The sequence below is a fragment of the Rhopalosiphum maidis genome, chromosome 4 (assembly GCF_003676215.2).
Source record: "Rhopalosiphum maidis isolate BTI-1 chromosome 4, ASM367621v3, whole genome shotgun sequence".
Taxonomy (NCBI): domain Eukaryota; kingdom Metazoa; phylum Arthropoda; class Insecta; order Hemiptera; family Aphididae; genus Rhopalosiphum; species Rhopalosiphum maidis.
Window position 1 is genome coordinate 10,396,838 of NC_040880.1, and position 25,428 is coordinate 10,422,265.

The window sequence follows — 25,428 nt, forward strand, 5'->3', positions numbered from 1 at the left end:
AAATTTCATGATTCAGTTATTATTTATTACTAGTATTTGAATTTACATTTCTACACAATTTAATTTTGTACTGCACACAATTGTATTTTTTGATATACTTATTATGTATAGACTTGCAATTAGCCTGAAAAACTTTAAAGAAAATCTGTTGTTTTTGAACAAATATGGATTTTAGAGATTTTTTGTTTTTACTCTTACTTTTTTATGAGGGGGAGGGGAGAACACATGCAATCTGAAAATGTGTTGTATTTTTATATTTTAATAACTATAGGTTAGTTGGTTAGTACTAGTCACAGTTCTAGTCTTATTATCAAAACCTTGGTTACAAGGTTGGATAAAATACCTCCGTGTATTTGGACCATATAATTAAAATATCGTTTATAAATCTTTTTTTTTTATTATCAAAACCTGTTGATATTATTTTCAAATTTAGTTGGGTATTGCTTAAGATTTGTCTTATTGAAATTCAAGGTAACATTACATTTTAAAAATCTTACAATATCCAATAATTATTTTTACGGCTCTATAGGATGTAGATGTTGCGATATACTCGTAGATAAATTAATCATTGTTTGGAGGTATACCTCTAACTATTTTTTACTTTTAAATATATAGATATATATATATATTATTTGCTTTTTGGTTTTTTCCCTTTATTTATTAACGGTTTCTTAATACTCTTCTTTCTAGGTCCCGATAAATGTTTATATGGACCTAAGCGACGTCTAACCATAGTACCTCTCCACCACGCTTGAATTTTCGTAGCCATTTTTTCCATGTGATCGATACGTGTTTTCTCTTCTTCTACTCTTTGCTTATTTTCGGCATGTTCTTCGATAATAGTCTGCCTCTCGTTAAACTAGAATTTTACATTATAATTGTATAGAAATAGATATAAGGCATTAAAAAATTAATTATTAAAGTCAAACTGTACGCCAATGCCGGCATCGCTAAATGATGGTTTACGGTATAACACCTCTATTATTATTGATTTATCTACTGAATATGTACTTACACAAGCAAAACATAAAACAAAAATTAAAAATGTTCTTACTGTTTTTTTCAAACTTTCTATTTCTTTGGTTTTTTCTTCTAGTGTTATAATAAGGTTTTCTAGTTTTTCGTCAGTTTCCTTAGTATCAGTTTTGTATTTACATTCCCAATACTCAATTTGTTTTTCTAATTCCTATGAACAAAAAAAAATATTTTTTGGTTGATTGAAATTTTTTTTGAAGTACCTACATATGATAGACTCTATCAGATACAGTAGGTACTTTTAAGTATTTATTCATGTATATTGACTCACCTTTATACTATAATCTAAATATTGTTCGTTTTCTTTGTCTACAATTTGATCTGTTTTAATTTTAGCCTGTAACTCTACCATGTATTTCTGTAATTCTAATTCTTCAGATTTAAATTGAAATTTGAAATTTTCTACTCTAGCCTTTTCCCATTTGTTTACATAGTTTTTTTCCATTTCTCTTCGTATCGCTGTATGTTCTCCGTCGGCCTGTATATGGATTATATAATTTAAATAAGATAACAATTTATCGATATTTCAAGTTGAATTTTGATAACTAGGTACGTAATCCTGGTTGGTTGGTTTATTTCTTGCCTTTTTTGGCTTAATAGATACCAAAAGTAAACGACTCGGTTAATACATATTTTATTTGTATTTATTATTATAAAATTAAAAAAAAGAGTTATGGAAATTATAAGACTGTAAAAATTTAAAAATGGGAATAAAATACATAATACATAATAAATAAAAGAAAACGAAAAAGAATTAATATACATAAATCTGATTGGTCTAGTATTTGCCGACATCGAAAAAATCATTAAACTTTAAAATGTATAGATTAAAATCTACATTTTTCTTCTCATTGTATATTATATACAATAGGAAAATGATTGCCTAACCTTGGTGGTATATTTCTATAGCTATACACTAAGAACTTACACTTTTTAAACGGGCAAACGGTTACCTCATATCACGGTGTGTTTGATGCCAAACGCCAGTCTTTATGAATCATTATAATCAGTAATTACTAATCATAGTTCGTGATTAAACATAATCAGAAACAAAGCAATACCGTTTATGGTCACTTGAAAGTTAGGAATGTCTCACAACTAACAAGTTAAAAATTTCTGATTATTGGTGCATTAAATATTTGGATAGAGTTTTAATAAATAATAATATAAATTTTAATGATTTTTTGGATTACCTGCAACATTTTTTTATAGACATATCGAATCGTAAATGGCTAACACTAATATAAATATTTGGTGAAAATTTCAAGTATTTACAATGATTCGTTTTTGAGTTACAGCAAAATCAAAAAATCGATTTTGTCAAAAAGTGGTTATGCGTAAAAATTCCCGTTTTTCCATTATTTTTTCAGGGTTTTTCCCGACGCTTTTGAAAACTACTAGAAATTTTTTACTTTTGACCCCTCAAAGTAACAACCAGATGAAATTTCCTTTTCAAAGAGAGGTTGAAGTTAAAAATCAAAGCATTTTTTCTACCCCAAATCGTGATGACACACAAAAAAAAATATTGTAAAATACTAAAATCAATACTCCGTTCAGAATCTAAAAATATCGTTATGCATTACTACTTACTAATAAATAATATAGTCTATATATATAGTATATTAGCTTATAATTGTTTATTTGTGTGGAAATAAATAATTCAAATAAAATGGTTCTTGACTTAAGCCCTATAGATATTCAAATGAAAAATTTAATAATGTATATTTTAATCTCGACATCATTTTTATAATTTTGTTTACTTTTACTAACTTACCGTACACTTCTCGATAATCGCATCAATTTCTTCTTCTTCCTGTTTGAACTTTTGTATTTTTTTTTCCAACGATACGTATTCTTCTATAAATTGTTCGTCATTACTTGGTCCCCGTTCGTCTTTTCGTAACCCAAATCGTAGTTTTTTCTTTTGTTCGTTTTCATCGACTATAGCGTGCAAGGTTTTTAACGTCCCAAAGTTATGCAAGTCCTCAATCGATACTTTGAAAATGTCTTTAACATATTCGCTGATACTACTACTGCTAGGAAGTGAATCCAGTATAGATATTTCGAGTAAAGTTTTTTCAAAAACTTCCGATAATAGTTCGTTTTCTTGGATATTTGAAGCGCAGTTTAATTTTGCTGGATTTTCATTTAGTTCCATTTTATTTTGTATATATCAAACACAGCAAATACTATTTAATGATTTCATTTAAGATATTATACTTGATATTTGTATATATTTAAATTAAATATTGAAAATACACAATAACACATGATGCGTATGTATGTTATCAATGAAAGTATATTGTCTTATCGTCACGTAACAGTATGTATTATGTATACAATATGGTATAATTATAATATAAAAAATAAAAAACAAACATGTAATTTCAGTCTTAGCAACAAACGCAGTTTTATTGTATATTTATAATATATAAGTTGCCGGTAGGTCTTTGGTATAATCGATATCTTGTTGCCCATATACTTCATTTTATTAACACTATTAACTACTATGGATATAATCTGTAGTATAGTGAATAGTGACACTTATATTATTATATGATATTGATAGGTATGCTTAGCAATACAATATATATTATATCAATATTATGTATAGATATGCGGCGAACATATTCATTATTCATACATACCATTTAACAATGACGCCACAGCATTATATTAAACATAATTTGTGTTATTTTGACGACGTCTTTAAAGACGAGAGCACCGACGATCGGACCGATCCAAAAAACAATGAAATGATCTCTATTTATTTGTCCGGGACAACCGTACGCCAAAGCCGTCGCGTAAGTTGGATTCATCAGCACACCGGTGTATCGGAATGCTATTTTCATTAATAAACGTTAATGTATTATTATAATATATACGTTAATAAACTACATAATGTGCAATATGTACATATGGTAGCTTGCACCTTATCTGGATTAATGATTGATTTACACTCTACCCAGATATGTATTATACAGGTGTGTTGGCGTGAACAAACTTTCAGATAAATAGGGAAAGATTGAAACTCAAGAACAATAATACCAATGATGTACGTTTTATTGAAATATTATATAATAAAACCTTAACAATGTAGATCAACGAAGATTTATATAACACAGTTAGAAACTTAAATGTAGTATATGGGTGTAGTATAGTACTAGTTCAGCTAGTGGCGTATACTGAAGGGATAATCGAGATTTTATTTGAGTGGGTGGGTAATCATCATAATTTATACATAATCATAATTTAGTATATTTGTATTTACTACGGTATAAGTAGTTAAAAATATAACAATATGTATTAGCCTTTATTGGATTTTTGGTGGGTGAGTTGATAATTTATGGAATATTAGACTATACTTAGCTCCTGGAAAATTTCAAGTTCACTGTGTTACCGAGTACTATTTCACTTTGTATGCGTATAGTACAATACGGATAAGATAACAATACTAACAATATAATAATAAGCCCTGCAGTTTATTTACCAGTCATATTTATGTACATCAGTATAAACGAAGTCAATAGATTTTTGGACACACGTAAACACTTGCACGCCTTCCGCAAACCCAACTGCATGGCCAAGTACGCGAAAGTGATGACAGCTTCTCCGGTTGCCGCGTTCAGCGTGTCCGCACGCTTATATGATGGAAAACAAGACGTTTACATAGTGATATTTTTATTGGACTATACGCACGTATATAATAAGTAATAACATAATATACGGAATCAGCGCGCGGTATTCACTTTTAAATTCCTAGTGCACCGGGTCTTGAAGTACGATCTCTTCGTATTCAGCATGTCTACGGACCATAGCATCAAAGTGCACCTAAAATGTAACGCAAAAACACTTTTTCCGCATACGGTTTTTTTTACCATTTTATATAATAATATGAGTGCCAAGAGCATCTTTAAAATGGGGTTGATGTATTATATGGGCCATGGGCGCTATGTTGCAGCGAGTATCACGTTAGACGGTAAACATATGAATATTAAAGATATTATGGATATAGGCATATAGCTTTGATATCATTAATTGTGTGATGAAAGCAGTGGCGTCGAAGGGGGGCAGAGGGGGCAATTTACCCTTCAGATATAATCCAAAGGGGCAAAAGTATACTATTGCCCCCCCCATACTACATTAAAATTAAAAGGTATACAATCGTAATCACGTAATACGTTTAATTCATACGTTTACTTGTTCAAAATTGTACTTATTTTCTGAATGTGCGTAATAATATTATTAATTAATAAGTAGATACATTTTTTTATATTTAATTTATTTATATATTGTTACTTTTGAATAGAACTTCAGGTATATAGTGAATATATTTCTTTTAAATTTAATTTATTATATTTATATTTATATTATACTTTAATTATATCAATACATTCATATATAATTAAATAATTTTTATATTATTATATATACTATCCGATACTACCTATATTAATATTAAAAGAATAAAATATCAAGAAAGGATTTCTGGGATTAATCACAAATATATATATGTATTATAATTGTTATTAGGTTCTTATGTTTTGCCTAACCTCATGAAAAATAGTTCCTGCGCCACTGGATGAAAGTATGGATCTTCTATTCATATAACCACGGTATAAGGCATGTAGTAATATATGTATAGCTTAGAGTAGATATAATATTCTCAAACATTTTTTTTCGCGTACACTCACTACCACTTACGTGTATTACATCAGTGGCGCCGATCACCTAATTTATCTATGACATATGTCATATATACACCATGTAAGACCATGTAATAATTACATGGTCTTATGTGTACTAAAGTTTTAGTATCACTGAACTGGAGGTGTATAATGACTACATAATGTATAAAATATAGCATGTAGGAACTAGGAAGGTATTTAACGTAGGTATGTGCAGTGACACTGCAGCAGTGTTATAAATGTATAGTTCGTATTATATTGTTAATTATAAAAAAATCACACTATTACCTTTTTAGGTTCCTTAAAATGTGTTTAGCAATAATGTGACAAAAAAATAATAATTGAAAATATACCCTTCCCCGACTACCTAACTGCGGATAAGTAAAAATAATCATAGTTATACGATGTTCTGTAGTAAAATACTTAAATAGTTCCACTTCGGAGATAATAAATACTAATTAGTCAGATTATAATAATACGTCACCTGTTGCTAATGTAACTAGATGCGATTAATGCCACTATACTTCTTAAGACATTTACACCTTTATACAGGTCTTGTTTAATAATGTGACGCAATGTCTTTTTGCAATTGTTGGTAATAATATGTCCATCCGGAGGTCTCGTTGTATTTTCTCGTCTATACAATATCGGTTTTTGAATGAGTTAATATTTTTTCTTTGAATAACATTATATATATATATATATATATGTATTTATACAAATATACAATGTACCTACTATGACGTATAAGTTGAATAATATAGTTGCGCAATTTAGTTATGACAGACAATGCCAACGGGCTGGTGTGATAAACTACGAACACTAAATTTGTACGAAAAACGTAATACGAACACGAATTTGTCGTTAATTTTATCAAATAATTACAAATCAGTTTTAATAATATCACCACGGCCATATTCCCCGATAATGTATACAACTTCAGTACTGGAAAATTAAGTAGAAAAATATTGACTTTTTAGTAAGGCCAAGACAAACATTTATATTATATTATAATATAATCGTAAATATAGTGGTATTAAAAATAAGATACCTTATTTATTTCACCTATTGGTGAAATCTAAGATCAAACCTAATCCAACCCAAACACCCACAAGGTCGGCTGAACGTTGAAATTACTAAAATTAGTCGCAAACAGCTTAACCTTATATTAGTTATATTATTATTTTTTATGGGACTTCAAAGTATTACAATATTAAAATAGCTATATATTGAAAAGATTTATAATAATTGATGATCGGATATGGAATACTAAATACTGAAATAATAAATAAAAATGTTTTATAATTAAAATTGAAATAACTTGAATAATACTAATTATTTAACATTTAAGTATTTAACTATTATTATTAAATTAAATTCACATTAGAATTCAAATTAAAAATAGTTTTTTCTCAGATGATTGTTTTACTTGTTTTCACTGTTTCCAGTATTCAAATAAATGTCCACATTTTTAAAGAAAATATTTGATCGATAAATTTGGTGAATTAACTATATTATTATGAACAAGCGCATTGTCTCAAAAATTACACTTATTTCTATATATTGGTACGTAAAGTGAATTTTTTAATGATATAATGTAATTGATATATGTATCGCCGTATCGGAAGTTTATTTGATAAGCTAGGTGTTGTTAGTCAATACTCCCGATTATATTGAGTAGTGGACGGGGGATACTATTTTAGCGAATCCAAATTATATTATGCCTACTATTTTATTATTCAGAAAGTATCGAGACTCGAGACCGTCGAGTTATATGTAGGTATTTTAAATACAACTCTGAAACATAATTTCCGGAATCGTTTATGTCTTGTGCGGAATGGGTACAGTGTATAAAAATATGTGTGATACAATTTAAAGATAGTAAGGATACCACAAAATATGGTAATTATACTAATTATATGTCTGTATTTAAACAGTTTTAATTGTATTTACGCCATGCCATAAATACTAATAATTCTCGTAATTTTTTCATCGTAACCATTCACATATTTTTAGATTATCAAACGTCTTATCTGTCTAAAAAAATATATTAAGGTTATTCTGTAACGTGTGTCTGTACCAATATACAACGTTAGTTAAAAAAAGTACCGGAATTTAATTTTTAATAAGTATAAAAAGTTAAAAATGAAGTAACGTATTATTTATAAATATCTCCTTCAAAATTCTCCAGCGACAAAATGCACCGTTCTCAGCAATCTATGTTTCAATTATTTTAAACTCGACTGTTCCAAAGTTCTGATGTAGTTTTGTTTTTGTTGTACCGATACATTTTTAAGAGTAGGTTTAAATTCAGAAAAAGAAAAATCACAGGAGGTCAGATTAAGAGAAATAGTGGGTTGCGGGATCGCTGCAAGAATTTGTTTATCAAATCGACGCGGGACGGCATTAAATGTCTAAAAGTATGACGGTAGCGTCGTATTATCATGATTCGTGGTGCAGAAACTATAGGTTTTCTCGTAAACGTCTTTATAGAATATCTGGTTGTTTAATGATTGGTATCTGTTTTTAATTTAAAACTACATCATAATATTATTTAAATTAGTTATACTAACATTTATCCTGGTACTTTTTTTTAACAAACTTTTTATTAGTTTTATTATGTACAAGCTGCCAAAAAGATACTTTACTTTTCTTTGTTAGATATTGAACGTACTTATTTAAATAAAATTAAATGCATATTTTACTCTCCACAGATAGAGAGACACATGTCTTAGTCACAATTAATTATTGCTATTAATTGTTGTTTTTCAAGGCTATTATTGTTATTTTGTTTTTCATACTTATTCCGATGTTCATCGTGTAACAATACTGTTCGGTGATTTCAACGATTTCCATTGACAACGATGTCAGATGATATTTTGCATCGTCTGTGTGGTTTACGAACGTCAATCTATCTTGGCACGTCCTTAACGATAGTTTAATCACAAGCGATACGATAAAAACAGTCGACGTATAAATAATACAGCTAATTATTACATTAGCTACCAGCGCAGTGTCGCCACTCAGATTAGATTCCACTGAAAATGATTAAAATATTTTTTTTTTTTGAGTTGTGAAATCTGAATAATACTCCGATTATAATAATTTATTATCAAACTGGTATATACGAGAAAATATAATATACATTAGATATAATAATATACACGATTAAATCATGGTACACGCACTTTCAACGAACACAATACAGTAATAATTTCATAGAAACATATAAAAGGATTTAACTTTAATTGAAGATAAAAAAATTTGTAATAACAACAAATTTCCAAACAAACGGAATACTAATAATTAATCAATATAATAATCATCCGGTAAAAATTATTCGATCACGTTTTACGAAAAACTGTAGCAGTACCGCTACGTCGTGTGCATTACAGCCACATAGGTTTAAAGTGAAATGTCTACACAACAATCTTATATTATAATTTGGTAAACGCAATACATGTAAGTGAATTTAATTATCTATTCGCGGTACAATATTGACAAGCTGCTGACTCAACTCTCAAGTTACCTACCTTACCCGCACATTATACGTCACATTATCTACAGTTCGTACGAGTAGTAGGAGATTTTATGTAACTGGTTATTTTTATTCTCTACTTGTATTAGAAACTCTTACCATATAATATCAAGTGGACAACCGTCGCTATCGTTGATCGGCAAACACACGAATTGAACGCAATATTATCTATACGTTATCGATCTGGCAACGACGACTTAATAGTACCGGCATCATATTATTGTAGGTACGTGATTTTGACTTATTAATTGTAATTCAAAAATATTTCGCTTAAGATGGAATAGATGTGGATGGTGGACGTTGACATTTTAAAAATCAAAATATTCTATACCTACTTTCAAAGTTTGTCTTATTGTCGTTGCATGCAAGGCTTGATAATGACAAAAATTCATGGGGGGGGGATTTACTTCTAAGAAATTTTGAGCATTTAATGTTATGGTACTTCTTTATTGTGATTACCTATATCATTGATCATAAATACTAGTATTGGTAAATAATTGGTATTATGCATACAAATAACTAAATGTCTATTTTAAAATATTATAAATGAAGGTACCGCATAAACATAACAATTAACAATTATTAACATTACTTATTAATTTTTATACATACTATTTTATGCTTCTGCTAGTAGTATCACTAATTATTCTACTACTACTACTGAGTACTGGTAGTACTACTAAAACCTTTTTTTTTTTTATATTATTATCTTATCGCCGGACTCGAGGGAGAACTGCCTGCTTTACTTTCCCGCCAAGCAGTCGTGTTTTATCTATCTAAATAAACTTATATATAATATGCTGCTTATATCATATACTCAACATTGTATGTAAAATAAAATAAAATAAAGAACATCTACTTCTATACTATCACTACGACGATTACTGCTACTAATACCTGTTACTACTATAGAGTATTAACTGTCTAGACTAAAAAAAAAATATTGACAAATACAAAATAATGATAGTATAATAATTCTTATTAATACATCTTTTACTACAATTATTAGAGTAAGAATATTTTTAAAAATGTTTTCGTAGTATAAGTACTGATTGAGGGAATATATTTACCTCAATTTCTGTAGTGTTTCCAAGATGTTTAAAGGAGGCGCTTTTTAAGGATTGTCAAAGATAGGGGGCCAAGAACTTGTGCCCCCAGCCTAATTTAAGTTTCAATTGTGGGTGCGAGTGCATGAGTGCTTGTCTTTTTTATAAAAACGTTAAATTACTTACTTTTAAAACCTCTTCTGTTTGATAAACGTCGAATGGAACGAGCAAAAATAATGTTTGTTTTTATCACAATTTGTATGATACTATTGACAACCGTGAGACATCGTGGATTATAATTTATAAACATAATTTAAATATATTTTCACCAATTGTTTAATTGCAGTTTAGATGCAGAATTTAGTATTTACCATCTTGTTTTATAAGGGTCATGACCATGGTTTAATTGATGATAATTAATAACTGCCAGTTTAACTTTTGCCTAAATGAAATGAGTATAATGAAATGCACTACACGATGAAAAACTACACATGAAGTAAATTTGTATTAATTATTAACGTTACTAAAAATTAATTTGTTACCGCAAATGTGAATGTGAAAAATATTGAGGACACGTAATATTTTTTTTAATTTTCACTCAAATACTGAACAGCAGACGTAGTAAACAGCTGGTTTATAATTTGCATATACTAATTTGATGAGTAGCAAAAAACAACTATTCAACTGTTATGACTATATGGTGTACGATTATTATTTTGGCACAAATAAAAAACTTATTGTAATAATAAAAATATTATACTTATAGATATATTAATGATCATCATATAGTATCGATATCAGTATAATATAAACATTATTTTATTTTTTTGAAGATTAGTGACAATTTTCTTATAATTTTTTTGATTGTCTAAAAAGAGTTTTAAAATTGCAAAAAAGGTTAAGCTTTCTTAAACTTATTGTAAGTTATTATTTTACAAATATTTTAAACGCTCAAAAGTTGTATTTACCATTTGTGAGAATTGTATTTACCCTATATGTACATAATAATATAATGTATATTATAATAAACTTTATAATTTCGCATAGCTTTGCGTGTTACATACTTACTTCTATATTTTAATAGTGTTTATTATTAATATTTATGTTAGCAAGTATGAGATGATAACAATATTAAAAACTTAAATCAGCATCGTATTGTTATTGCTTTTTGCGTCGTACTTATATAAGCATGTGGTATATTACCATTATATAGCTATATTGTAGTAAACTACAAAAATTGGTATCATAGACGATAGACTTACTTATAAAGATATTTATACATTCCTTAATAGCTATACAAGTATGAAACAGTTAATGTATTTTTCACTTAGGTTTAATGAATAGGCAGTTATCGAAAATTTAAATTTAATTTTTTTATTCCAAGTCAAATAAATGTAAGTTCAATTAACTGACAATTATGATATGTAAATATTCATTTATGTGTAGTATATATCCAATAGGTATTTATAACTATTATATCCTAAAAGTGATTATGTTATAAAGATTAATTTTATTAGCAAGCAATAACGATATTATAATAGTATAGCTATTTTAATGAATACAATTTCTTATTTCTTATATAATTCATAATTCATATTAAGCCTGTTTTTGTTTATAAACACTTCGTTCCTATATTATAATGAATACTTTATTTTGAGAACCTTAATGTATCACACTGAATATTGAAAGAATAGATTTTATTAATAAATATTTGAAATTGAATAAAAACCAATTTAAATTATAAGCTTTAAAAAAATTAAGCCACTAAACTTACCGTGGGAACATGATAACCCGGCGTGGATCTAGTGAAGTCTAGAAAAAATATAAATACAAATTAAGCACATATAATTATTATGATATATATGTATTTACTTACATAGATAGGTCATTTTAATAAGGTAAAGAGGGGGAAGCTATATAGCCCTTTAGTGCGAACTTGGTTATAATAAATTACAATTAGACATTTACAGTAACATTTAACAGTAACAATTACAATAACAATAATATAGGTACATTAAATTAATTCTAATAGTTTCGATGATCATTACAAATTATCATATTTAATCCCTTTAATGCACTTTTTGTTTCTAATCTTTGTAAACATGTCATAAATTACTTTTATAATCGGTTTTACGTTTAACGTTGTATTGATAATAATAATAATTTATTATTCATACGTAATGTATGATAGATTTTATACATTCATGCTGATTTGTAACTACATAAATCCTTTTATACCACGCCTATTTCGTCTATACGTATTACGTACATGGATTTAATATTTTAATACATTTTTTAACTTGATCCAATAAATCTAGCATATCAATATATTATAAAAGAATATAGAACTATATTATTAACAAATAAGCCGTGTAATAATAATTAAATATACTTATTGAGATATTTTTTTTGTAGTATAAAGCATAAATAATCACTATTATAGAAATAATTATTGTTAAAAATTTGATATTTTATTGCATTAAAATTACTTTAAGTTACATAAACAACTTTTCTTAAAAATCTAAATAAGAAAATAAGAAAATTAATGCATCACAAAATAAATGGTACGCCCTATTTTTGTGCAATTACGCACTATTTATTTGTATCAAACTAATTTCTTCATAATATTTAAAAACTATAGATACATATATATATTTTTTTTTTTTTTAGTGCAATGGTTATAATTTATTTATAAATCAAAAATATTATGAAATAATATTATTCTCTAAAAGGTAAGTCAAAATAAACTCTTCAAGTTTGCCCTTGATTTGACTGACTTGATGAGAAAACAACCACTGAAGATCGTTAATAGCTTTAATTACTACTCATTGAGCATCTACGCATAAGCCTAGTATAGATGTACAATAGCATGCAAATTTTATTGAACTGAAACACAAACCAAGATATCAAACTGTTGACCCTCGAAACGTCGCGTTCAGTATCCGCCTAGTGTCGAATATAAAGTGAAGTATCCGAACATATAGTTAGGATATTTTCTACTCCTACCTTAAGCGTGAGTAAACATTTTAAGTTCTTTGGCATATAATTATTTTTACTGCAATTATTAAAATTAATTTTTTTAAATTTAAAACAGCTTATTATTTTTTAATTATTCATAAAAAAATATAGCTTACATCCACATAGTAGTGTATGGTAACAATATATTACAGTATTCTGTACCTATTATACACATTATGCATTACATGCACACTTAAACAACACTTTATAAAGATAATACCTTTGTATATTAAGCGAAAAGATAATTTTAAGTAGTATTGATTTTTATTATACTTATAACATAATAATTATTGTTCCCTTTTTTTTAATTCTTTGTCAGTTATACAGCTTATTTATTATTTAATTTGCACTTACAAAGTGGCATATTTATGTGTTTACAGATTTTTCAATTTGTTATTATTACTATTTATCTTAATTCTGTTTATAACTGCCTTTTGAATGATAATATTGTATAATAATGCTAATCTTTTATTACCTACATATTTGGAAGTAACATTTTTTTATGGAGATATTTTGTTACATAAAAATTGAATTTCGAATGTGTAGTAATAATACTTTTAAATATGGTAGGTATTTAAGTTTAAATGAGAACGGAGTACTGGATCAGTGAAGAAACTTCTTTTACTCGCAGAACCTTTGCAGGAGCTTAAACGATTTGTGGAACCCCTATATAATTTTTGGAGCTTTTCTATATTCAAATCAAAAATATTATTAATTAATTTATATTTTCCCAAATTTCTCACGGAACCCTTGGCACCGGCTGACGAAACCCTTAGGTTCCGCGGAACACCAGTTGGGAAACATTGTACTGGATAAACATTATGCTAGGTAACTGGTAAGGTACTTACTCCATTGTACCACTTTAGCTATTTTGTTCATCTTAACTTTGAAAACTAATCACTATAAAAACTACTTGTTCAAAAATCGACTTTTTGGTATCAAAAATCAAAATACTCCAAAAAATATTCTTCTAATACATCAAATTATATGAATCATTTTGTATAATTTAAAATAAGTTTATAGTTTTTAGAGAAATTATATTTTTATAACAATAAAAAAAAACAATGATTACTTATTATGATGAATTTTTGATAAAAATAATATAAGATGAAATACACGTTTACGCCCTGTGTAATGTACAGAGGTAATAATTAAATTTATTCAAATAATTAGGTTATAATTACTTATTAGCTAATTATTATTTTGTTTGCATGGATTATTGGAGAATGTTGATCCATAATCGTGATATCGTATAAAATATTTTATTAAATGTACTTAATTATAATTGCTTTTAAATTATTTAAGTAGTATATTCTTCCATTAATTAAAAAATATATAACAATATAAACAATTAATGTATTTATATTTTATTTACATACTTCAATTAAATAACTAAAAATATTGACTTTAGTTCAAATTTAAATTCTTAAACTATAATAACTACATAGCTATTTACTATAAACTATTTTAACATAAATACATAAAAAATTGTAGATTACAATATAAAAATACAACAATATTGTGTATTAATAGGGTATAGGTACCTAATATATAATAAGTCATTGAATTTCGTACCATTTTGAGTAGGTTTACACTGTATATTATAATATAATGTTTAGATTGTTTAAATTGTATGATTGATTTGAACACGTATTTATTTAGTCCAATGTAACAAATATCACGTGAACAGAATTAGAAATCTTAATTAAGTATACTTAATAGGTAAAGATAATGGGAATTAACTTTATAAGTTTATACGCACTTGATTCAATACCAAAATTATAAAATAACTCATATTATTGTTATAAAATATTACATATTGATCTGTATAAAACTTTCGTTTTTTTGTATGCATAATCAGTTGATGTTAATGTTCATTAATACTATCGAGTACAGTTAGTAGGTACTGCAATTTATATATTGTATTTAATATATGTATATAGTATAAATGCGCATACAAATAACAAGTGAATTATTTAATTTATTATTCAAAAAAGTAAACGATTGTATTATATAATTATTATATTGTTCTAATATTTTTAATTTGTGTTGTTCATATTTTAGCTATAATTTTTAACTGATAAAATGAGTGCAGTGATGTATAGTATTTTAAGTAAAATTTTAAATAAAATTGAATGGGTAAAATAGTCATATAGCTCTATTTGTAAATATTGCCTAGTGTCTCTAAAAAAGAAATTTTGAAGCCCTGTAAATTCTTACTGGACTTGAGTGGATACAAAAGTAATAAATCGTTATAATGATCATAAATACACATTTCCTTACGAGCACGTTGAAAGTATAATTGTTTTTATTTATAAATTCTTTGTATTGTTTAAATATTTTATCAATTTTAGACATTTGGTTTATTAATTAATTGTTATTTTCTCACTGCCTACAAATAATAATCAAAATAAATTATAATGTATAAGAGAAAGACTGAAGAAAAAATTAGAATTATAAATAAACTGACGAGTGAGAAAAATATAATACAACATACGAGTATAATTGCAGTGTATTGTGTTCAGTAATCATTCCGTTATCTCATTTATAATGTCAATATTATTATACAGATTTTGTACAAAGCACTGTGACAAGTACTATTATTAGTAAATATACCTAATAAAATAATGATTTTGAAATTTCTTTAATTCTGTATAAAAGTATATTAATGATATAATATTGATTTAGCCACCGTATCTACTTGTTACTTATAAACGATAAAATCTATATACAATACACATATTGATTTCTTTAAATCTTTTACCCAAAAGTGTTTAAAAGCATGTTAGTGTTTTACATAAAAGTTTATGTTAGCTGTGTGAACTGCAGTTATTAAGATATCCATTAATTTATTTAAAGGGGGTGGTATTTTTTGTACATCTGCATTAAAATTAAAGCCATTGTCCTCGTGGCCAGTATATTACAATAGTTTTTAAATATGCGAGTACCTAAAAATTAAAAAGATTATGAAACTAAAAAATAATTTAATTTAATTATGAAATTGACTTATAGATGTTATAATTCTTCATATTGAGAATTTGAATTTCTCCTCTTCATCCAAAGCAATAAATTGTATATTTGTATTACAGAACTATTAAAATAATTATTTGAATAATTATTATACCTGAGTTAATTAACATTTAATAACTATTGTTTACATAACCTAAATTTTAAATATATGCAACATTTAATACATCTAATTTAATTTAATATATTATACCAATATTTTTAAACTAAGAAACGTAGTATTATCATTTATAGTCTATAAAATTTTCGCAATTTGTGTAATTGTATAGAGTTTATACAATAGATTGTAAATATGTACAAAAAACGTATAGGTTTGTCAGGTAAGGTATTAAAAAAATCCTTTCTAAGCAGTAAACAGTACATACTAAAATTGTAACGGATTATAGATATAATTAAAAAATTATTTTTAAAATTTTAAAGTATTAATTTATTATTTACAGCAGTTTGGTCTGATGTAGTAAACGACATTTTTACATAATTATTCATTTATTATGCAGTTTTTATACCTATACTATGACTTACGAGTTAATGAAAGTTTTGTTATATATTTTTGTCCACTTAAACATTTATTTATATTTTAAGGTATTTACTATTTATACTGTTGACATTTATATATTTACAAACAAATTTTAAATTATAGCGGTCTTACAAGTAGGCCAAATTCAGGCGGTTTCTGAACGGCTCGTGAATGCCTGTACGTTCGACGGTTAACAATCGCAGACTATTACGATCGTTAGGAATTTTAAAATTTCCTGACTATGGCATCAAATGAAAACTGCCCTACAGGTAAATTATTAAAAGCTCCATTTAATTATTAAAAGAGGAAATAGTAAAAGTAAAGTAAAAACTAATGAATTATTTTTTATTCGAAGTAGATACAGGGGCAGTTTTTAAACATAATGGCTTCAATACAAATTCGAAGAAAGAACCAATTATTAGTGATAATTCTTTGCTCAACGCTGGGGAAGACGATGAAATGGTCAGTCGAAAATAGAAATTTACTAATTAAAATTTTTATATTTTAGAACTATTTATTTTATATTTTTGAATAAATGAATAAATTGTTTAAAATAATAATTTACTAAGTAGGTATAATTCATAAATTAAATAGGTCTCCATTAATATGACCCAATATAAGTCCAAATAAGGTATATTATACAATTTCAATATTTAAAATTCTAATATCAAAATGATATTAAAATATAAATAACATTGTAACTAATTTCTAATATTATAGGTACATGCAATTTTTATAAATTCTAGGAGATTTATGGATACAAACGAAGTGGACCAATGGCTGTCATTATATGGATTCTTATATTTTTGACTTTGGGATTTTTACGTTTATTATTTCATTGGTGGCCTCATTGGGTTTTGTACGCTATGTACAAAAGATGTCCACTTAATAAAGCCGAACGCGTTCTTATAGTTGTAAGTTTTTATTAAATACCAACCTATTGAAGAACACGTACATCTATAACATAATTCATAATACTTTATTTTTTAGGAAAGTTATGAAGGGATGTATAAATCATATTTTGTAAGACCAGTAAAAAATGTGTCCATAAAAAAAATCAAGTTAGTTTTTCTTAATTCGATTACTATGTATTTGTTTTTATTGTAATAAAGAGGACAAGGTATAATTGTAACATCATACAACCTATAAAAATACATAGGTTTATGAGGTACCACCATATGATTAACTTCATAGACGTGGAAAAACTTTGCGACAATGATATATCAACAATATCAATATAATATTGAAATTAGGTAACTTATTAATGTATTGGTTAAGTTACAATTTATCAAAAATATAATATTCATACCAAAAAAACTTCGCAAAAAATATTTAGGTACAAAACATCTGCAGTTTTTGATACAAACTATTTTATATTTTTAATGTTTTTAATTTTGTTTATTGATTTATACATAATGATATTTTTATTTCTTCACTAAAGAAGCTTAAGAATTTATAACAAGATTCCTCGCAAGTTATTTATTTATTAAAAATATCAAAAATCACAATTTTTTTTAATAATCGTTAAAAGTTCAAATTTTATTGACATTTTTAAAATTACAAAATTTGCAAATTATTTTTTAGTCAAAAAGCATAATATTTTCATTTATAATAGTCAAGAATTGATAATGTTATACAAAATTCTCATACATTATACTTGCAGCAGTTATAAAAATATCAAAAATACATATGTACGTAACATTTGTTTTTTATAGACATTTGAAATTCAAAATATGACTAAATTGTATATTCAAATAGAAAATAACGGTCTTTATCTAAACTATCTTGATTTAATATCATATTATTTAATTTAAAAAAATGAATGATAATATAATTTTAACGCTTTTTTTTCATTAAAAATTCATTAGATTTGGTTATAATAAGCATATATTTAGTTAGTTATTAAAAAATGTTTTATTGATATAAAAATTCATAAACACATAATTTGGCCAATTAAACATTTTTTTTTTTTTTAACAAACGCTTTATTTTTATTTTATTTATGCTAGAAATTCAACATATTAAACATAAACAGATTAAGACTAAAAAAAAATGTGTGTTATATTTGTTTGTTCATTTTCGAGTTCTTAACTATTGCCGAAAGTCGCATTCCAATACACACACATGTACAAAGGATTTATGTTACTTTATTGATTAAAGTCAATCTATGTTTTATTTTTAAATTAACAAATGGGGATATTAACTGTCCGGAGTTGCTTTCTTTATTGAACTTTAATATCCTAAATCGAAGAACTAGGCAATTGTATACTTTTTATGTGCCACTCCAACGTTCAAAATATGGTCAAAATGCCCCCATAAATAGATTAATGCAACTTGTAAATGATTTAAATGTTAATCTGTTTTCCTGTGTTTCACAAAATAATTTTAATTATTACCTAAATAATCTTTTGGCTGTATAAATATTATGTATTATATTATTTATTATTATTTTATACTATTATGTTAATATCACATTAAATTAATTTTTCATTGTTTTATATTTCTTATTTTGGTATTTTTAATGTTTTTGTAAATTATTTTAATCACTATCGTCATAACATCGCATTAATACTTAAACCTGTGAACTTATTTATTATACTTTAAAATTAATCTGTAATGTAATAACAAATATTATGCAAATCCTAGACGTATGTCTATAATAATTGTAATTGGGTTCACCCGTTTAAATAAATAAATAAATAAATAAAAATACATAATATCATACATATACATCATACGTAATTTGTTTGAATTTTGAAATATGTTATAATTATACCCAGTCTCTCTTTATTAATTCCTACCCAGTAGTTGAAATAACGGGTTTATTAATAATTATAATAAAATGTTAGTGTTTTTTTAATTTTAGCAAAGAAGAACTTTTGATGGCCAATAATATAAGCAAATTGGATTCTACTGCAGTTGAAGAAAACCCCGTAGCAGTAGAAATAAAATCCATTAGGATACATTTAAATGATGGATCATGTCAAGGCTTGTTTCACTTTAATATTTAAAAATAATTAAGATGTATATTGATAGTTATTTTTGTTATATTAGATGTAAGCCAAATTAGAGCAGTAGAAATAAAAAAAATTTGTTATGTTTGGTGCGATACTCAAGGAAAATTCCAAAAACTTGTTGGTTTGGATCGGGGTTTAACAACGGCACAACTGCATACATATAAAGGCTATTCTGTACAAGAACAATTAATTAGGTATTACTTAAATCGTTGAAAGGTGTTTAATATATCATAACAACATTATATTTAAGTATATTATGTTCATTTTATGAAATTACAGAAAATGCATTTATGGAGAAAACAAAATTAATGTACCTATTCAAAATATATTATCATTGATTTGGCTAGAAGTTCTTAATCCTTTATATATTTTCCAAGCTTTTTCTCTTGTAGTATGGTTTTCAGAAGGTTATGTGTATTATTTAGGAGCCATAGTTATCATGTCAGTTTTTGGAATAACATCATCGGTCATACAAACTCGCGCGGTAATTAATTAATGCTATAATGATTTATAATATATGGAGAATTATCTTGACGGATAAATTTTTATAGAAATATGTAATTCATAGTTTCGGGAATCGAATTAAAATTACGAGTATCTTCTTTATTTCAGAATCAAAGGACTTTATTAGAAACTGTTAATACACAAGATAAAGTGACAGTATGCCGTGACATGGGTGGACCTAATTGTGAAGCTATTTATGAAGAAATTTCTACAACAGATTTGGTACCGGGTGACATAATCGTTGTACCTAGAGTAGGATTTGAAGTACCATGTGATATAGCTTTACTTTGTGGAACATGTGTCGTTAATGAAAGTATGCTTACAGGTAATCATGAGTTATAATATTTGGTAATATAACAAACTATGGTTTGAAATTAATAGGAACTTAATAAATTGTTAACTGTTGATTTTTATTTTTAGGCGAAAGTGTACCAGTACTCAAGACTGCATTACCTAATATAAATCTTTTATACAATGAACGTGAAGACGCAAACCATACTTTATTTTCTGGAACAAAAGTTCTTCAAGCACGATATTTTTCTGATAGAAAGGTTCACGGAGTAGTCTTAAGAACGGGTTATTTAACCGCTAAAGGATCATTAGTAAGATCAATTCTATATCCCCCACCAGCTGACTTTAGGTTTGACAAGGACACGTATCGTTTTATTTGGATTTTGGCCGCTGTTGCGACTTCTGGTTCAATTTATACTGCAGTGTCAAAAGTAAGTAAGATAATATTATGTTTAGGTTCTAAGTTTAAGTAAGTTTGAATTTTTTATACTATTGTTTTGTGCAGGCATCTAGAGGCTTGACAGTATTTGATATCCTAGTTAAGTCTTTGGATCTGTTTACAATAGTTATTCCCCCAGCACTTCCAGCTGCAATGACAGTTGGAAGGTTATATGCATTACGAAGGCTTCAAAATCATCAACTGTCTTGTATGAATACAAGAGTTATAAATGTTTGTGGATCAATAGATTGCATATGCTTTGATAAAGTAAGATTTCTGACTAGAAAAACAAAATTTACAAATTTAAATTACATTTTTTGTTTAAATATAGACAGGAACTTTAACAGAAGATGGTTTGGATATGTGGGGGGTAGTACCTGTCGAAAATAATCATGACCTAGGTTCACCTATTAGAGATGTAACAACATTGTCTAACAATCATTCATTAAAATTGGGTATGGTAACTTGCCATTCTTTGACACTACTTAATTCAACCGTTTCAGGAGACCCACTTGACATAAAAGTAAGTAGTCGGTAGTTGATAATTTTCGTTTTAAATTATTATATGTATTAGATAAATAACAAATATTATTCAGATGTTTGAGTCAACGGGTTGGTGTCTTGAAGAACTAGAAGTTTCAGATGCTTCGAAGTTCGATGTACTAATACCATCAATTGTGAGAAATCCAACCACTACAAATGATACTAAGCAAATAGAAATCGGTCTTATACATCAATTTCATTTCTCGTCATCATTGCAAAGAATGAGTATGATTACAAAAACTATTGGTGACCCACGTTTTATTGTTTACACAAAAGGATCGCCGGAAATGATTCAGTCATTATGTATTCCTAGTACTGGTAAGAAAATAAGCTTAATATAATATTTTGAAAGAAGATGAATTAACTACATTTTTTTTAAAATGTTTAAGTACCTAGCACGACTAATACTGTTTTACGAGAATATACTGAAGAAGGATACAGAGTTATTGCTCTTGCTCATAAAGTACTTCAAAATTGTAACTTTGTACAAATTCCGAAATTAAGACGAGAAGAAGTTGAGTGTGATCTAACTTTTGCTGGATTAGTCATTTTAGAAAATCGTCTAAAAGATCAAACTACTCCTGTTATTGAAGAACTTCAAGGGGCTAATATGAAAATCATTATGGTTACAGGTATAATAATATAAGATTAAGAAAAATTATTTTAATAAATTATTGGAAATAATTATTTTAGGTGATAACATCCTAACGGCTGTTAGTGTAGCTAAAGAATGTGGAATAGTTTTACCATCAAAGACAGTAGTTGACGTAACAGCTGATGAAAGTCAAGGATGTAGTCCAAAAATATATTATACAGCTAGTGGTATTACTTCACCTATGGTATGTATTAAATTAATGTTTGAGCTTTTAATTTTGTCTTATATTATGTATATTTGTATAGAGGGCTACATCCATGTTAGAAAACTATCATTCTAATAAAAATGATCTAGAACTAGAAGCCCGAGTCAACGGGGATTACAGTTTTGCGATGACCGGTAGAACGTGGGCTATCATAAGAGATAAATTCCCTGTTCTTCTCCCTAGGATACTAGTTAAAGGAGCTATATTTGCTAGAATGACATCTGAACAAAAGCAACAGTTAATACAAGAACTACAATATATTGGTTATCATGTCGGTAAGATATAACATGTTATTGCTTGCTTTCGAACAGTTAATTTTGTGTCATAAACATTTTACAATGAAATTTTTAGCCATGTGTGGAGATGGCGCAAACGATTGTGGAGCATTACGAGCAGCACATGTTGGAGTTTCATTATCAGAAGCAGAATCGTCAGTAGCTTCACCATTTACATCACACATAGCAAATATTTCTTGTATGCCTCGTATCATTCGAGAAGGGCGAGCAGCTCTTGTAACATCATTTGGAATTTTCAAATTTATGGTTCTCTATAGCTTATTGGAATTTACTTCAACATTTATTTTGTACAACATAGACAGTAACTTGACAGATTTTGAGTATTTGTTTATTGATATCGGTTTAGTAGTAAACTTTATGTTCTTTTTCGGTAGAAATGAAGCTTTTCAAGGGTCATTATTTAAAAAGCCCCCGTTGACGAGACTATTATCGTTTATTCCTTTATTTTCGATGGTTGCAAACCTACTTGTAATGGTATCAACACAAGTGTTATCTTTTTACTTAGTACATAATTTTTCTTGGTTTAAACCATTCGACTATACTCACCCAAAAGAGTATAAATGTTATGAAAATTATGCAGTTTATTCTGTTTCTCAGTTTCAATACATTATATTGGCCCTAATATTTTCATATGGCAAACCATATCGTGGACCAATTTACAAAAACACAGTTTTTTTCTCTAGTTTAGTAACTATGACGGTTATTTGTTCATATGTAACATTGTTTCCAGCAGATTGGATTAAAGAATTATTACAATTACAATTTCCTCCGTTGATAGAATTTCCGATAATTGTGGTTACATTAGCTGTAGCTGATTGTATTTTATGTCTGGGTATTGAGTATTTTATTGTTGACTATTTATTAACAAAAAAATTAAAATTGGGATCCCATGAATCTAATAATGAAAACATATATCATTCAGTGAAGCTTGAATTAGATTCTTCTCCTGGATGGCCACCTATTTGTAAACATCAACCAATGATTACATCGTCCTCTTTAGAATGTATGCGTAAGACTGAAATTGACACAGAACAGTTTGAACGTCAAGAACGTGTTAAGACAATGAGCACTAATTTATAAATTGTAATGACATAATTAAACTTTAATTTAGGATTGATATGTCAAAGGAAATAAAATGCTTCAAAATATATATTTTACATATTGGTTTTAAAAACAAATAATGATTTTTAAGCCATTTTAAGGTTTACAAATGCGCACTATATTATTTGTAGTCCAATTTACCAGTTACCACTATTGAATAATTTCCTCATGGATATTTTTAAGAAAATAATTGTAATGATTCTTTTGTTTTGAACTATCATTCTACAAATACTGTTAATTAATATTAAATGTTATATAAATTATTTATTTATGTTGCTAATAATATTATTATGCAAAGATAGTTTTATATTGAACAGCTTTAAAATGTCTTATAAATGTATAAAAGTGTGACACTATTAAATTATAAAATATTTATATTTATATTTTATGTTTATTTTTTTTGTTGTGCAATTTATTTACATACATAATTCATATACTTCTGTAGTTGCCTAAATTAATATGGTGATTTACACTTATATTTCAAACAAATAATAACCAATAACCATAATAGCTATTAGCTATTTAATCAACGCTATTTGCTATTTAGCTACCCATTTATTATTATCATCGGGTAGATAAATCTTTAGATTATAAATTATTTATAAATATTAGATAATAGATTATTGTCTTATAGATTCAAAATTCTACGTAAAAATGATAAGGTTTTGTTTTTAGATTCTGGAGCAATGAATGTATTGGATCACACTACATTTTATAACAGTGATGTAATTTTTTTGTCTCCATCAATAAGTTTTGAATTAGAAGTTTGAAAGTGGTTTTAGGTAGTGAATTGAAAGTAGTTACTAGTTTTTTGTTCGGTTTTAGTCATCTTTAATTAAAACTCAAAATGACGAATTATAACTTTATATTATGCATTGCCCAAGAGATTTTGGTCATTGTATAAAATTTCCGAGTATATACACAATAATTTATACAATGTCCATCTACATTGAGCATTCTAAATATTGTCAGAGCATTTCATAAGGTGCATTGTAGTTTTCTACTTTGCGCCTTTGCCTGTAACGGCTGCAGTATGCGAATTTAACTTTTTAAAAATTTTTGTAGTAAAATAAAGTTACCTACCACTTACAAGATTTATTTATTTAAATAGGTACCTATGTATAGGCTAACTGCCTAGATAGGTACCTACATAATACATATACTTTTAATAGAAAGAATTTGGTATAACAAAGATGTTTACTTGTTAAAAACTTTAAAGTATTATACGTAATATTAATACAATATAATTACGACGGTATGAGTAGAAAGAAAATAACATAAAATAGTCATAATCAAGTATTACAATAAACAGTTAATGATAAAATAAAAAAATATATACTTGAAAGTACCTATGATGAATAGGTAATTATTAACATAAATATTAATTACATTATAAATAAAAGCCCGAGAAAATTTTTTGATTTTATAAGTATACCTACTATACCTGATATGTATTGCAAATGTTTATTGATCACACAAAATGTCATTGTACAGAAAATGTTACGACAA

The 25,428-nt window shown here is 26.8% G+C and overlaps 2 protein-coding genes across 11 annotated transcripts; one reads left to right on the forward strand and one right to left on the reverse strand.

Moving 5' to 3' along the window:
- Positions 1 to 59: 59 nt before the first annotated feature.
- Positions 60 to 10,686, reverse strand: LOC113561156. The gene is made up of 11 exons (XM_026967415.1): positions 10,494 to 10,686; positions 8,525 to 8,761; positions 6,458 to 6,668; positions 6,208 to 6,360; positions 4,785 to 4,866; positions 4,526 to 4,676; positions 3,698 to 3,877; positions 2,810 to 3,030; positions 1,307 to 1,513; positions 1,055 to 1,186; positions 60 to 859 (listed from the first exon to the last, which is right to left on the reverse strand). Exons 1-11 carry the CDS (start codon positions 10,615 to 10,617, stop codon positions 629 to 631), a joined length of 1,929 nt encoding a protein of 642 aa, XP_026823216.1. The 5' UTR covers positions 10,618 to 10,686; the 3' UTR covers positions 60 to 628.
- Positions 9,345 to 23,996, forward strand: LOC113561151 (probable cation-transporting ATPase 13A3). 10 transcript variants are annotated; one of them, XM_026967397.1, is made up of 18 exons: positions 9,345 to 9,487; positions 12,978 to 13,320; positions 16,993 to 17,138; positions 17,225 to 17,331; positions 17,616 to 17,783; positions 17,860 to 17,930; positions 19,735 to 19,856; positions 19,923 to 20,079; positions 20,165 to 20,369; positions 20,498 to 20,714; positions 20,810 to 21,111; positions 21,186 to 21,386; positions 21,451 to 21,642; positions 21,716 to 21,980; positions 22,052 to 22,294; positions 22,356 to 22,501; positions 22,563 to 22,797; positions 22,874 to 23,996. In XM_026967397.1, the coding sequence occupies exons 3-18, from the start codon at positions 17,111 to 17,113 to the stop codon at positions 23,896 to 23,898; spliced, it is 3,684 nt and encodes a 1,227-aa protein (XP_026823198.1). In that variant the 5' UTR covers positions 9,345 to 9,487; positions 12,978 to 13,320; positions 16,993 to 17,110; the 3' UTR covers positions 23,899 to 23,996. The 10 variants fall into 10 exon arrangements, with proteins under 10 accessions (XP_026823198.1, XP_026823206.1, XP_026823201.1 ...); XM_026967405.1 differs by having other exon boundaries at positions 17,228 to 17,331; XM_026967400.1 differs by lacking the exon at positions 12,978 to 13,320 and having other exon boundaries at positions 9,359 to 9,487.
- Positions 23,997 to 25,428: the final 1,432 nt, after the last annotated feature.